A 17,172-nucleotide genomic window follows, 5' to 3' on the forward strand; every position below is an offset into this window, starting at 1 on the left:
ATATCATATAAAATATCTTGAGGTATCTTATGCATGCATGATCGTAAAAAAAAAACCTTCACATAATGCTGAAACGTAAACATAAACATCATCGTAATCTTGATCATGGTCATAATACGTAACATAAATAAATAACATAAGCATTCACATGTCATAAACATAAAAATCATTTTCTATGGGCCATATCAGTGAAGTGTGATCATAAACATAAGCGATTGATCAATCTATAAACCAACATACGCGACGGCGAGGTTCACCCAACCTTAACACGGGGATTTCCTACGCCTTTTATGCCACTTTACCCAATCTTAACACGGAGATCCGTAGGCTTCTGAACATAATTGCCACAATTCACATCAACTTCCAAAAAATATTTTCTTTACATTTCCTTAATATTAACATAAAATACATGCATGAATCATGAACTTAAAAATATCATCTTCCTTAAAATTACGGGGATCTTTTAGAGTGGAAATCAACTCTTATGACATTGGGGATCTTCCTTCTGCAAATAAACACACAACAGATCATCCTTCTGTGACAGAATCTCCTCTCGTAGTGTGGAATCATCAGGAACCACCACACGTTTGAAAAGACACAACAGATCATCCTCATGCAAATAAAAACCAGAAGTATTCCCATCCTGAGCCAATCGGGCTAACTTCTGCGTCTTCAGGTCAACGACCTGCGACTCACGTATACGCATATACAACGCTGGTTCGGAAAGTACTGACGAAACGCGAACTACTTATTGTTCTTTCTTATGTCGAAAAGTAAAACCCAAGGAACAACATTCTTCTACCCCTCGTGAAACTGAGCTGGTATGAAAGGAACTCACATACACCTTGCGGCTAAGAGCATCCGCAACTGGATTGGAAGAGCCTGGATGGTACTTAATCTCGCAGTCATAGTCCTTCAATAATTCTATCCAGCGTCGCTGCCTCATGTTCAACTCTGCCTGAGTGAACAAATATTTCAAACTCTTATGGTCAGTGAATATCTCGAACCTCTCACCGTACAAATAATGACGCAATATCTTAAGAGCAAAGACAATGGCCGCAAGCTCTAAATCGTGTATGGGATAGTTCTCCTCATGAATCTTCAATTGCCTAGAGGCATAGGCAATCACATGACCTCTCTACGATAAAACACATTCCAATCCCTGGAGAGAAGCATCGGTGTGAACTACAAATCCACCTGATCTAGACGGTAGTGCCAACACTAGAGTTGTATTCAGACGGTGTCGCAACTCGTGAAAACTCTCCTCGCACTCTGAAATCCAAACGAATGGCACATCCTTCCTCGTCAGCTGCTCAAAGACTTAGCAATCTGAGAAAAGTTCTCCACGAATCTTCGGTAGTAACCTGTCATCCCAAGAAAACTACGAATCTCTGAAACTGTCGTCGGTCGTGACTAATTCAAAATGGCTTCCGTCTTGTTAGGATAAACTGAAACTCCGTCTCATGAAATCACATGACCAAGAAAAACAACTCAGTCAATCCAGAAATCCCACTTGCTCAACTTAGCATACAACTGCCTCTTTCTCAGTATCTGCAATACTGTACAGAGATGGAAAACGTGCTCGTAAACACTGCGAGAATATACCAAGATATCGTCGATGAACACTACCACAAACTTATCCAGAAAGTCACGGAACACTCTGTTCATCAAATCCATGAAGACAGTTGGAGAATTCGTTAAACCAAATGGCATCACTAAGAACTCGTAGTGACCATACCGTGTGCGAAAGGCTGTCTTAGAGATATCCTCCTCTCTAACCCTCAACTGGTGATATCCCGATCGCAAATCGATCTTCGAATAAACGAAAGTATCCTACAACTGATCAAACAAATCATCTATCCGCGGAAGAGGATACTTATTCTTCACCATTGCTTGGTTAAGTTGTTGATAATCTATGCAATCGATCCATATTTCTTCTTAACAAATAAGATTGGGGCTCCCCATGGCGAAACACTCGCCCGTATGTAGCCCTTATCAAGAAGATCTTGCAGTTGCTTCTGCAATTCTCGCATTTCTAAAGGTGCTAATCGGTACGGAGCTCTGGAAATTGGTGTTGTCCCTGGCATTAACTCAATGCCAAACTCGATCTCCCTCACTGGTGGTAAACCTGGAATATCCTCCAGAAACACATCGGGAAACTCACGGACTACGGGTATCTCCTGGATGTCTGCTCCCTCCAAGGATGCATCGATGGCATAGATAAGGTAGCCTTCCCTGCCAGACTCTAAATCACACCGGGCTTTCAGAGCATAAAATACTGACATCGGAGGTCGTGCTCCCTCACCATAGAAATACCATGCATTGCCATCCTTGGGATGAAACTGAACAAACCGATGATAGCAATCAACTATGGCTCTGTAAGTAGTCAGGAGATCAATCCCAATAAAACAGTCGAAATCCTCCATGGCTAAAACCATCTGGTTAGCACTAAGCTGATGCCCTTCGAAATCAAAAATGCAACCCAAGACTAGACGCTTGGCCAAGACCTCTTGACTCATCGAAGTTGATACTTTTAGCAATACGTCTAAAGAGATAAACGGTAATCTATACCTCTTAGCAAAACATGCTGAGATGAATGAGTATGATGCACCAGTGTCAATCAAGACATAATAAAAAATACCACACAAACTACATGTACATGCGATCATCCGATCACTGTCTGCCTCCGCCTGCTCCTGGTTCAGTGCAAAGACCTGCTCCTGAACACGTGGCCGTAAGGAAGAATGACCTCGAGAATAAGTATGTCGCGGTGACGACTGCGATTGCTGGTGCTGCTGCTGAGAGTGCTGCTGCTGCTGCACAGATGCCTGAGTGCCTATGGATCCACTCGATGCTCCCATCAGAGTAGGGCAGTCCCTTTTCAAGTGGCCCTCCTGTTCGCACTGAAAACATGCGCTGTTTACTCGAGGACACTGTCCTGCAGTATGTCTCCGCCTGCACTGCTGACAACGGTTCCACTTCTATCCACTAAATCGGTGCATACTAAAATGATCCAGATCCTCACGGTTCCTGCGCCGTTCCCGCCTACGACCATCTCGATCGCCTCCACTATCTTGACTCTCGTCGTAATCTGCCATATGTTCAATAACAAAAAGTATTTCAATCCGCTTTTATTAATTCCCCGGTTGCAATGCGCTCTGATACCAACAAATGTAGCTACCCTACCTGGATCCACTACCTAATCAGAGTAATAAAGCGCATGCAATAATATTTAAAAGCGTGAATAGCGGATAATTCAAAATACAACAAATCTGATCGGCAGAATACAACCGACGAAAAAACTAAAGTGTATAATACTTATACAACCAAATCGAAATTCTTGGGGTCACAACCCTACCAATAAAATCTCGTTGCCACCGGCACCGGTCTCACTCCTGGTGCGAGCCTCCTGGACCATTTAGCCTCAAACCTGCCCCGCCACAAGGTATCCCAAGAACACCAAACACATGGGCGTGAGAGACAACGCTCAATACGAAAGCAATGATATATAAACAAATATGCAGCAAATAAATGACTTTAAAATCCTGGGTAAAACAGTCTGCTCAGGGCGCCACCGAATATACAGTACCTTGCCAGAGAGTGCCTCCGCGGGGGTACTCGTATATTCACCCTATCAACTATAGCGTCTACTCCACCGTCGTGGTCGCTCCTAGTGATAGCAAAACCAGGGGCTGAGCCTCCCCAAAATCTGACCCGAATCCAAAACAGGACACAAGGCTCACATGGAAACTAACAATACCTGAATCGAGTCCATGATGAGTTACAAGCACCCTATTGAAACTGTCAATGACTCACATCTCACAAGATGTAGTCAAGTATAAAACATGCATGTGCTAAAGCAATAAATCATGGAAAACATATAGCACATACTCATGCAACATATAAGCATATATATCATTCCGATTATCTCGATCAGTACTTACGTACCTCTAACACTGCGGGCAAATCCTAACACCACTGGGTCTATATCCCACGCCTACAAGTCCACACTACGGCTTCTGCGTCCGTTGATAAGTGCAATTTATGCACTTAATTTATATATGATTTGAATTAACTTTTGTGATTTATCGAGTGGATTTTATGCATGTTAGTTGTTGTTTTTGTGAGTTGAATGGATTGACGCAAAAGTAGCAAGAAGAAGCGGAAGGAGGCATTATGGAGTATCAACTTCAGAAAATTACTGAGAATTATTGAAGCATCAAAATCCTATCTCCACTATTCATAATAAAGTTTAGGATGTTTTGAAGCTACTGTCAAAATTTTAGCTCAATCCGACGGTTATATTGTGAGATATGATTTTTTGAATATTGTCGCGCGATGCAGATTTTCATACCCGAGAGGCATGCGCGGGCGTGCCTAACCTCACGCGCGGGCGCGCCTGATGAGAAATTTTGAGCATCCAGGAGACAGAATCACATGCGCGGGCGCCCCTCTCTTCAGGCGCGGGCGCGCCATTGCGAAAGTCAGTTTTTTGCGTTTTTCGGGAAGGAAACCTTTGGACTTTCGTGGGCTTTTATTTATTGGATTTCTTTTGCACACAATTGAGAGAGAAACCGCCGCATAGAGAGAAACACATCAAAGATCGATCGAGAGAAGATTTTGGAGACTTTGGAAGAGAAAATTCTGCACAAGTTGGAAGAACATCAAAGAACAAAGACGAAGATAGATCGTCCGGACACGGAAGATCGAATAGAGGTTGATATAGCCTGGTCAAGACATGTTTATGAATTTTTGATTTTATTGAATTGAGTTCTTTTAAATTAATTGTGATTCTAGTTTTGAAAGTCTTTTCAATTTACTGGCCATAAATTGATTTGTCATATTTATTCAGAATCCGGCACTCGGGAGAGGGGATTTAGAATAGGATCAATAGAATTCACACTATTAATTGTTTATATGTCTCGGGAGATCTTATAACTTTAATAGAGCCTAAAAAGAACATTGTCTTACACATATCATTACAAGTAGATTCTTAATATGAATATTAGAATTGATTTGTAATTGATACATTCTATTTGATACTCGGGAGAGGGAAATAGTATAATCTATGTGTTCTTGGTTATTAATTGAAATGAACTCATGAAAATAGATTAATTAGGAATGAACATTGTCGAGACCAGGTGAAGTCAAAACCTCTAGACTATTTCTCTTTGATTGATAATGTAAGGCCCGGGATTAATTAGAAATTAATCCTAATTTAATTTTAAATTTAATTCGCGTATATTTAATTTAGAAATATTTAGAGTTTTGATTTAAATTCTAATATTCTTAAATTATTTAGGATTTAAATTGAATTAAAATAAGGGTCGAGGACCAAATTGCAATTATTGAAGAGTTGAGGGACTAAAGTGCAATTTTGATTGAAGTTATCAGATTATTACTTGATCACTCAGCTTGCAACGTGTATATTGAGGAATGAATGCAGATTTTCAGAACAAAGCCCTTCCTTCATCGTTTTTCTTTGAAAGTTTGATTTTCGATTTGCCGTAACTTTTGAACCGGTTATCCGATTTTGATTCCGTAAATTGTTCTGGAATCCTTACGACAAGGGCTTCGATCTCGTGTAAGTTTTATGTTGTGTTATATGGATTTATAAATCAATAAAGGTCAGATATCAGATGTTGAGTTTTCGATTATGTTTATCGACATTTATGCGATTCTATATCGAAACCGGATTGATGAGTTTGTGTTATTTGTATCCAATCTTGATTCCAGCATGTTAATCGATTTTTATAGCTATTGAGATGAGAATTTGAATGATTTATCAGCTGGTTATTGACTTGAATATACGTATGATTGAGTTTTGAAGTTAGAAATGGTTTCGGGTTACGTCGGTTACCGATTTTGAATCGCTACGCCGTTTAATCAAGTTTTGGACTGTTTTGTTATTCGATAGCTAAGCTGAAACACTTATATTGATGATGTGAATGTTATGGAATTTTATTCTTTCGTTTCAGTCGAGTTTGGAAGTCCAACGACTCGAGACAACAACTTTGAACCGAAGAAGTTGGATTGAGGTTTGAAATGAGTTTGATCGATGATCTTATGTTGTTTTCGACTCTTTTTTGATATGATAGATTGAAATGAAGTTTGGCCCGCAAAAACCACATACTTGTTATATTTTTGATTTGATTGTGATGTTGTCGATCCATCACAGGTAGTGGATCTTTATATTCGATTTGATATGATGCTATATTGAATTGATTCTATGCCAAGGTTGCTGTTAACCTTATTTGCGAGTTGGTTACAAATTCGTTAGATGGATATCCATGTCAAGATCAGTTATGAATCTTGATGGCTTTGAAGTTATGTGAATCAATTCGTTTGTAAATCGTTTACGTACTCTATTTGTTGAGTCGAGTTTAAATAGAGTCAAGATGATTTATTTAACACTTTCTATATGTTGGTTATACTGAGAATGTTTTCTCATCGGAGTTTATCCGGCTGTTGTCTTGTTTTGTATGTGTGCATGACAACAGAAGGGGCAGGAGCTAGTCATCGACGTCATTGACAGCTGGGAGAGAGTCTAGCATATGAGGACTCGGGTTGTAGATGATGTCTTGAACTTTAGAAGCACTAAACCTTAGTTATGTTGGTTTTGGAATACATGTATGAAACTTGATATAGTTGATGTCTTTTACGATCTTTAGCGACTTGTTGGATGTAAATAAATGCATATATAAATGCTTATGACCTTGTTTATATGTAGATGCATGTTTTGGAGTTGATATATCATGTTTTGGATCGAATTTGGTGATTGATAGTGATAGTGCTCGAGTTTGACAGCAAAATGTGATCTGCAGATTTTTTGGAAATTGAAGCCCGCTCGATCCGCAGAAGTTGACGGATCGAGCGAGCCCTGTATTTTGCAAAACAGAGAATTTAGTTTTTGGCTCGCTCGATCCGCAGAAGTTGACGGATCGAGCGAGGCCAAATTTTGTTCCATCCGAGAGTTGAGCAATTGTGCTCGCTCGATCGGGTGTTTTTCACCGATCGAGCGAGACACTGAAATTTTAAATTTTTTTTTACTTGGCTCTTGGTTTATTAATTGATGTTTAATGAATGTTAATTGTTCATTAATTGCCCTAAGATGAGATTAGCAACCTGAGGTCCCCACAACAGGTGGTATCAGAGCATAAGTTTCTTGGACTGAGATTAGATGAGCGGGGTAGATCGAGTCTTCTATTCTGATTTAATTATTGCTTTCATAATTGTATGATATATGATTGATTGATTACAGATATTAAATTGTCACATGATGCTGTGATAATTTGCGAAGAATATGCTATACAATGGGTTGAATTACATGCTATCTGGTTATTTGATTGAAGTACTAGCATGTATTATGAGGATGAATCAAAACTCGATCTTTTATGAAGGCAATGTGGACTGTAACAGACTTGTTGTAATTGAGATTGAACTGTACACTAATCTGTTTGATTATCAGATATGCCTCCCCGACCAGCACCGAGAGTTAGACAGACGTTGGCTACGAATCAGCCTGAACAGACAAATGCTGCACAGGTACTGGTGACAGTGTCTGAACATGGACAGGGTAGTACTTCTACTGATGAGTTTAGTGATGCTAATTCGATGGAGAAACTTCTGAAACGATTCCAGTCATTCCAACCACCGAAGTTGCAAGGAACTGAGAATGCTGTGGAATGTGAGAACTGGCTGGAAGATATTGAGCAGTTATTTGAGTCCATTGATTATTCAGATGATCGTCGTGTGAGACTGATTATTCATCAACTGCATGGCCTTGCCAAGAGTTGGTGGATAACGATGAAGAAAGCATTGGAGAACCAAGGTACTGTTATTACCTGGTCTGTATTTTGAACTGCTTTCTATCAGCGTTTCTTTCCTGTGTCTTATCGCAAGGACAAAGGAGCAGAGTTTGCGAGTTTGCAACAGGGACAGTTAAATATCGAGGACTATGTTGCCAAATTCACTAGCTTGTTGAAGTTTGCTCCACATATCGCTGTTAATGATGAAGATCAAGCCGATCAATTTATCAATGACTTGAATCCTGATGTGTTTACACTTGTGAATTTGGGAAGACCGAATACCTTTGCTGATGCTCTGAATCGAGCAAAGGGTGCGGAAGCAGGAATACTGAAACAACGAGGAGCACAGTTTGTTCCACAACCAGTGAGACAGTCTCAAGAACAGTCACAAATTCCACCGCCACCTCGATTTGAAGCTGGAGGTAGCAGCAGTGGAAAAAAGAACTTCTTCAAGGGCAAGAGTAAACAGTTCAAGAGATCTGGGGGTAGTAGCTCTTCGAGTTCAGGTAGTTCCCGACAGTCTAGGGCTGGACAGAAGTCTGATGTATATTGCACCAAGTATGGTGGTCGCCATACCAATGACCAATGCCGAGGCGTATTTGGAAACTGCCACATTTGCAACAAGATGTGACACTTTGCGAGGGTGTGTCCACAACGAGGTTCTGAAGGTGCACATGATGCAGGATCATCGAGACCGGTAGGTCAACCTACATCTTCTGTTCACTCTTTTCAACCACAGCCTGCAGCACCGAGTAGAGGAGGAGGTCAGTCAGTAAATCAACCTCCCAGGCAACAAGCACGAGTGTTTGCATTGACAGAAGAGCAAGCACAAGCAGCACCGGACGATGTGATTGCAGGTAACTATTTTCTTTCTGGTTATCCTGCTTATGTCTTATTCGATACTGGTGCGTCACATACCTTCATCTCTGAGCAATTTGTTACATTGTATTAATTGCCTGTTGAGTCATTAGATACTGTAGTGTCTATATCTTCACCGTTGGGAAAAGGTATAGTATCAGTGAAGTCTGTAAGAAATTGTGTACTACAGTATGAAGGTAATGAAGTTGAGCTTGACTGTATTGTTCTTGGTTTATCTGATTTTGATTGCATAATCGGTATCGATATGCTAACCAAGTACAGAGCCACAGTTGACTGTTTTCAGAAGATTGTGAAGTTCAGGCCTGATATGACTGATGAGTGGAAATTCTATGGTAAGGGATCACGAGCCAGAATTCCTTTGATATCTGTTCTTTCTATGACTGACTTGTTACATAAAGGGGCGGAAGGATTCCTTATTTATGCAGTCGATATACTGAAGACTAGTCCGACATTGACTGATATACCGGTGGTGAGCGAGTTTGCAGATGTATTCCCTGACGAGATTCCAGGATTGCCACCGTACAGAGAGGTAGATTTCGGTATTGAATTGATTCCAGGTACACAACCGATATCGAAAGCACCGTACCGTATGGCACCGATTGAACTGAAAAAAATTAAAAGACCAACTCGAAGATTTGTTGGCTAAGGGATATATCAGACCGAGTGTTTACCCTTGGGGTGCTCCGGTATTATTTGTTCAAAAGAAAGACGGATCAATGAGATTATGTATTGACTACCGGCAATTGAACAAAGTAACAGTAAAGAATCGCTATCCTTTACCTCGTATCGATGATTTATTTGATCAATTGCAGGGATCGTCAGTATATTCGAAGATTGACTTACGATCCGGATATCATCAGTTGAGGGTTAGAGACGAAGACATTCCTAAGACTGCATTTAGAACCAGGTATGGACATTATGAATTCATAGTCATGCCTTTTGGTCTAACGAATGCACCGACAGTTTTTATGGGATTGATGAATAGAGTATTTCAGAGATATTTAGATGAATTTGTGATTATCTTTATCGATGATATTTTGATATAATCTAAGAATCTGTGCGAACATACTGATCATCTCCGAACTGTATTGAGAATATTAAGAGAAGAGAAATTGTATGCCAAGTTGTCCAAATGTGAGTTTTGGTTGCAGCGAGTTGTTTTTCTTTGTCATGTAATTTCAGGAGATGATATTTCAGTGGATCCGAGTAAGGTTGAAGCTGTGATCAGTTGGCAGAGACCGACATCTGTGCCAAAAATTCAAAGTTTTATGGGCTTAGCTGGTTATTACCGTCGTTTCATTCGAGATTTTTCATATATAGCGAAGCCTATTACACAGCTTACACAGAAGAATGCACCATTTGTTTGGTCTAAGGCTGGTGAAAGGAGTTTTATCGAGCTAAAGAAGAGATTGACTACAACGCCTGTTCTAATAATCCCTACAGGTACTGGTGATTTTGTTGTTTATTGTGATGCTTCTCACCAGAGTTTGGGATGTATTTTAATGCAGAAAGGACATGTTGTCGCTTATGCTTCTCGACAATTGAAACCACATGAAGTCAGATATCCGATTCATGATCTTGAATTGGCTGCAATCATCTTTGCATTGAAAATCTGGAGACATTATTTATATGGCGAGAAGTTTGAAATCTTTTCTGATCACAAAAGTCTGAAGTATCTGTTCTCACAATCTGAATTGAATATGAGACAACGACGATGGCTTGATTTGTTGAAGGATTTCGATTGTGAAATCAAATACTATCCGGGAAAATCTAATGCAGCAGCGGATGCCCTAAGTAGAAAGGTATGTGCTTTATCCTTGTCTACGATAGGTGTATCTAATTTGATTGAAGATTGTTGTATTTCGGGGTATGTATTTGAGACAGATAGAAGGCCGATGAGAGTGTATGCAATCAGTGCTGAGCCATAGTTATTGATTCGTATCAAAGAAGCACAAAAAGCCGACCAGAATGTGCAGAAATCGATTGAAATGATTCGATCAGGACATCAGTCTGAGTACAAGGTTAGTGATGATGATACCTTGTATGTGAATGACCGAATAGTTGTTCCCAATACTGCAGACTTGAGACAGAATATGTTGAAAGAAGCCCATTGTAGTCGCTTCAGTGTTCACCCTGGAGGCAGAAAGATGTACAATGACTTGAAGAGTCAGTACTGGTGGAAACAAATGAAGTCTGATGTGACTGAATTTGTATCTAAATGTTTGAATTGCCAACAGGTGAAAGCTGAAAGAAAGAAACCAGGTGGCTTATTACAGAGTTTATCGATTCCTGAATGGAAATGAGACCATATTTCCATGGACTTTGTAACGAAGTTGCCACGATCAACTCAAGGATGCGATGCTGTTTGGGTGATCATCGACAGATTGACGAAATCTGCGTGCTTTATTTCCTACCGAATGACTTATCGTCATGATCAAATGGCAGATCTCTATATTCGAGAAGTGGTAAGACTACACGGTGTGCCAAAGTCGATTGTATCTGACCGAGATCCGAGGTTTACTTCGCATTTTTTGCATAGCCTACAGGAAGCTTTAGGTACGCGTTTACATTTGAGTACTGCTTACCATCCTCAAACTGACGGTCAATCTGAACGAACTATTCAGACGCTTGAGGATATGCTTAGAGCTATAGTACTTGATTTTTGTGTTACATGGCAAAATTCTATACCACTTGTGGAATTTTCTTATAACAACAGTTATCAGACGAGTATAGAGATGGCACCATTTGAAGCATTATATGGGAAGAAGTGTCGATCGCCTTTTTATTGGGATGATGTTTCTTAGGTACCTGAGTTAGGGCCAGATATGATCAGACAGATGATTGAGAAAGTGAAATTGATACAGCAGAGAATGAGAACAGCGCAGCATAGACAGATGAGATATGCAAATGTACGACGACGGCCGTTATCTTTTGATCAGGGAGATAGAAAGTTTCTGAAGATTTCACCGTTCAGGGGCACAGTTCGATTTGGCAAACGAGAAAAATTATCTCTGAGGTATATTGGGCCGTATGAGATTCTCGAGAAGATAGGCAATCTTGCTTATCGACTCGCTCTTCCTATGTCTTTATCTGGGATACATGATGTCTTTCATGTATCGATGTTGAGGAAGTATATATTTGATGCGTCTCATGTGATTCGATCTGATGAAGCTGAGTTGGATGATACTCTTTGCTATTTCGAATGACCTATACAGATTCTTGATAGGAAGACAAAGCAACTCCGAACGAAGACTATTCCATTGGTGAAGATTCAATGGAGTCGACACGGAGTTGAAGAAGCGACGTGGGAAGCCGAAGAAGATATGAAGCAACGATTTCCTTATCTATTTCACTGATGTGAGTTCTTATTCAGTTTTCAGTTATTCTTTATTCTTATGAGCATGCAGTCTGCATATCTATACTGTTTATGAATTCGAGGACGAACTCATATTTTAGTGGGGGAGAAATGTAAGGCCCGAGATTAATTAGAAATTAATCCGAATTTAATTTGATTTTAATCCGCGTATATTTAATTTGGGAATATTTAGAGTTTTGATTTAAATTATAATATTCTTAAATTATTTAGGATTTAAATTGAATTAAAATAAGGGTTGAGGACCAAATTGCAATTATTGAAGAGTTGAGGGACTAAAGTGCAATTTTGATTTAAGTTATCAGATTATTACTTGATCACTCAGCTTGCAACGTGTATATTGAGGAATGAATGCAGATTTTCAGAACAAAGCCCTTCCTTCATCGTTTTTCTTTGAAAGTTCGATTTTCGATTTGCCGTAACTTTTGAACCGGTTATCCGATTTTGATTCCGTAAATTGTTCTGGAATCCTTACAACGAGGGCTTCGATCTCGTGTAAGTTTTATGTTGTGTTATATGGATTTAGAAATCAATAAAGGGCAGATATCAGATGTTGAGTTTTCGATTATGTTTATCGACGTTTATGCGATTCTATATCGAAACCGGATTGATGATTTTGTGTTATTTGTATCCAATCTTGATTCCAGCATGTTAATCGATTTTTATAGCTATTGAGATGAGGATTTGAATGATTTATCAGCTGGTTATTGACTTGAATATACGTATGATTGGGTTTTGAAGTTAGAAATGGTTTCGGGATTACGTCGGTTACCGATTTTGAATCGCTATGCCGTTTAATCGAGTTTTTGGACTGTTTTGTTATTCGATAGCTAAGCTGAAACACTTATCTTGATGATGTGAATGGTATGGAATTTTATTCTTCCATTTCAGTCGAGTTTGGAAGGCCAACGACTTGAGACAACAACTTTGAACCGAAGAAGTTGGATTGAGGTTTGAAATGAGTTTGATCGATGATCTTATGTTGTTTTCGACTCGTTTTTGATATGATAGATTGAAATGAAGTTGATATATGTATTTTGGTTGTATATTTCAGATTTGAAGAGTTCAGAATCGAGATAAACGAAGGTATAATGACGACATCGCGAAGTAGGGACTTTGAAACTCAAGAACGACTAATCTTGAGTTGGCCCGCAAAAACCACATACTTGTTATGTTTTTGATTTGATTGTGATGTTGTCGATCCATCACAGGTAGTGGATCTTTATATTTGAGTTGATATGATGCTATATTAAATTGATTCTATGCCAAGGTTGCTGTTAACCTTATTTGCGAGTCGGTCACGAACTCGTTAGATGGATATCCATGTCAATATCAGTTATGAATCTTGATGGCTTTGAAGTTATGTGAATCAATTCATTTGTAAAGAGTTTACGTACTCTATTTGTTGAGTCGAGTTTAAATAGAGTCAAGATGATTTATTTAACGCTTTCTATATGTTGGTTATACTGAGAATGTTTTTTCACCGGAGTTTATCCGACTGTTGTCTTGTTTTGTATGTGTGCATGACAACAGAAGGGGCAGGAGCTAGTCATCGATGTCATTGACAGCTGGGAGAAAGTCTAGCACGTGAGGACTCTAGTTGTAGATGATGTCTTGAACTTTAGAAGCACTAAACCTTAGTTATGTTGGTTTTGGAATACATGTATGAAACTTGATATAGTTGATGTCGTTTACGATCTTTAGCGACTTGTTGGATGTAAATAAATGCATGTATAAATGCTTATGACCTTGTTTATATGTAGATGCATGTTTTGGAGTTGATATATCATGTTTTGGATCGAATTTGGTGATTGGAAGTGATAGTGCTCGAGTTTGACAGCAAAATGTGATCTGCAGATTTTCTGGAAATTGAAGCCCGCTCGATCCGCAGAAGTTGACGGATCGAGCGAGCCCTGTATTTTGCAAAACAGAGAATTCAGTTTTTGGCTCGCTCGATCCGCAGAAGTTGACGGATCGAGCGAAGCCAAATTTTGTTCCATCCGAGAGTTGAGCAATTGTGCTCGCTCGATCGGGTGTTTTTCACCGATCGAGCGAGACACTGAAATTTTAAATTTTTTTTTTTTTTACTTGGCTCTTGGTTTATTAATTGATGTTTAATGAATGTTAATTGTTCATTAATTGCCCTAAGATGAGATTAGAAACCCGAGGTCCCCACAGATAATCTCTTAAGGATTGTGTGTGCGCGCGCTTTACAAATTTCATTATTTATTTAATTTGTCAGGAAATATCTAAAGTTTAATTTTCTAAATAAAATTAAGACTATTCTAATTACAAGTATTGAATATTTTTAATTTACCTCTCGTGGGATCGACACTCTCTTTATCACTATATTAAAACTTGACACTCGTACGCTTGCGAGTATTTTTCACAACAAGTTTTTGGCGCCGTTGTCGGGGAGTAATTTTTGATTTTGTTTAGTGTTGTTACCAATTAGTATAAGTTTTAATTTAGAGCTTTTATTTATTTGATTTTAATTTACTAATTGACTTCTGTTGTCTTGACTGCAGTTTATGCGAAGATCTCAAAGTGCGAATTCTTTAATCTTTGATCCAGAGATCGAACGAACTGCACGTGCTTTGAGAAAAGAGAGAAGAGAAGAAGTTAATAGAATGGCTAAAGAGAATCAAGCTACCTTGGTGCCAATTAGGGAGCACTTCAGGCCAGTAATCCAGGCTCACTACTCTAGATAGCTCGTGGAACTATCAATGCTAACAATTTTGAGCTAAAGCCTGCATTGATCAACATGGTTCAGCAGAACCAGTTTAATGGGAGTGCAACTAATGATCCTCACCTACACCTGCGCACTTTCCTGAAGATAACTGACACGGTAAAATTTAATGGTGTTTCTGAAGATATTATACGTTTACGGTTATTTTCTTTTTCTCTCAGGGACCAAGCGAGAAGTTGGCTACAATCACTGCCGCTAGGGAGCATTACTACATGGGAGAAGATGACAGAAAAATTTCTTGCAAAATATTTTCCACCTGCAAAGTTCACCCAGTTGAAAATTGAAATCAGTACCTTCAGGCAGATGGACGCTGAACAGCTCTACGAGGCGTGTGAAAGGTATAAAGAGTTACTTAGACGTTGTCATAACCATAAATTTGCAGATTGGGAGCAAATCGAGTTGTTCTATAATGGTCTGAACGCACCTACTTGATTTTCGGTGGATTCTGCTTTTGGAGGCACCATTTTTGCAAAAGACCCTGCTCAGACCTACGATATGCTGGAATAGATGACGATCAATAGTTTTCAATGACCATCGTATGTGTGTCAAGAATCCTGCTGGAGTGTATGCAGTGGATCCTATCACTTCTATCACTGCCCAATTATCTGCACCGACTACACAAGTGGCCGCGTTGAATAAAGTGAATATTGTAGAATCAACAGGTGTGTCGGGTGCTATGGACAAATCTCATCATCCTGAACAAGTGCATTACATGAATCAAAGAGGTTATGGAGGCTACAGAGGTAATCCTATTCCAAATACTTATCACCCAGGTTTGAGGAATCATGAAAATTTTTATTATGCTAACAATAATAATGTGTTGAATCCTCCGGGGTTCATTACTAATAAGGGTGAGGGTAAGTCATCTTTAAAGGATGTTGTTAGTACCTTCGTGCAGGAATTGAGTAAGAGTATGGCGAGGACTGAGACTCGTCTGGACAGCTTAGAGACGCATGTGGCTAACATGGCGCTGTGTTGCAATCCATGGAGACTAGCATTGGGCAGTTGGCGAACGCACTCAAAGATAACAACCGCGGTCAGTTCTCAAGAAATACTGAGGTGAATCCCATGGAACACTTTAAAGCCATAGAGTTGAGGAGTGGAAAAGAAGTTGGAGTCCAAGAACCTGCAACTGAAGTAGAGAAGGAGAATATGGTTGATGAGAACACTGTTGATAAAAAGAGTGAACTTGAAGAGAAACCAATGTTTAAGCCGAAACTCTCGTACCCGCAGAGATTCAAGAAAAAAGTGTTGGATGAACAATTTGCCAAATTTCTTGAGATCTTCAAGAAACTTCACATCAATATTCCGTTTTCCGATGCTTGGATGCAAATTCCAAATTATGCCAAATTCTTGAAGGAAGTGATGTCGAGGAAGAGGAAGTTGGAGGAGTTCGAGACTGTGTGACTGAAGAGTGTAGTGTTATCCTGCAAAAGAAGCTACCACAAAAATTAAAAGATCCAAGGAGTTTAACGATTCCTTGCATTATTGGGTCTTCTCATTTTAATAATGCACTTTGCGATTTAGGAGCTAGCATTAATTTGATGTCTTTGTCTGTTTTCAGAAACTTAGGACTTGGCGAGATGAAGCCCGACGATCTCATTACAGCTAGCTGATAGATATCTCACATATCCGCGTGGAATCATCGAGGATGTTCAGGTAAAAATAGATAAGTTTATTTTTCATACGGATTTTGTGGTGTTGGATATGGAGGAAGATGAAAATATGTCATTGATATTGGGGAGACCGTTCTTGGCTACTGCTGAAGCCAAGATTGATGTTAAGAAAGGAGAGCTGTCGATGGGAGTTGATGGTGAGAAAGTGATCTTTCATGTGTTCAAAGTGGCTAACAATTCATCCACGGAAAATGCGTTCATGATTAAAGAATCAAAGAAGATGGAAAGCTGTCGTGCAGATGTTAGTGCTATAAAAGTGTCAAGAGAGAAGGATCCACCGGTGCTAAAAAAGAAGAAAAAAAAGAGAAAAAAAACCAAAGATCAAGCGGGTTGTAGAATATATTTGGAGGGTGAAGGAAAAGGGAAAATCCTCCAATAAAGAGGAACCAAGCTAAAATGAGCATATAGTCGGGCTATGGACTATAAACTAAGTGCTTCTTGGGAGGCAACCCAAGCTAGTTTTTTTTATTTGTTTTATTTTTATTCTTTAGTTGTTTTTTTTTGTTTTATTTTTTTTTATCTTTTGTGCATGTTGAGACTAGACATCAATAATAATTTTGATTTGTGTAGGTAAAAACGTTGAAGCGGTGAAAGTTTAGACGTCACCCCTGCATTAAGAGCTTTGAAGTGATTAAGATGGTGCCAAGTACTGACGCTCGGTGCCCAAGGTATGTGTCCTTGTTTTGA

The 17,172-nt window shown here is 39.3% G+C and overlaps 1 protein-coding gene across 1 annotated transcript; it reads right to left on the reverse strand.

Annotated features, from left to right (window-relative positions):
- Positions 1-1,913: 1,913 nt before the first annotated feature.
- Positions 1,914-2,861, reverse strand: LOC140877346 (uncharacterized). Its single transcript, XM_073280882.1, has one exon. The coding sequence runs from the start codon at positions 2,859-2,861 to the stop codon at positions 1,914-1,916; it is 948 nt and encodes a 315-aa protein (XP_073136983.1).
- Between the last annotated feature and the right edge of the window lie 14,311 nt (positions 2,862-17,172).

Source organism: Henckelia pumila, chromosome 2 (genome assembly GCF_033568475.1).
Source record: "Henckelia pumila isolate YLH828 chromosome 2, ASM3356847v2, whole genome shotgun sequence".
Classification (NCBI taxonomy): Eukaryota; Viridiplantae; Streptophyta; class Magnoliopsida; order Lamiales; family Gesneriaceae; genus Henckelia; species Henckelia pumila.

Coding starts and splice junctions, on each gene's coding strand:
- LOC140877346 (XM_073280882.1), bottom strand. CDS start 2,861: ATGGGAGCATCGAGTGGATCCATAGGCACTCAGGCATCTGTGCAGCAG.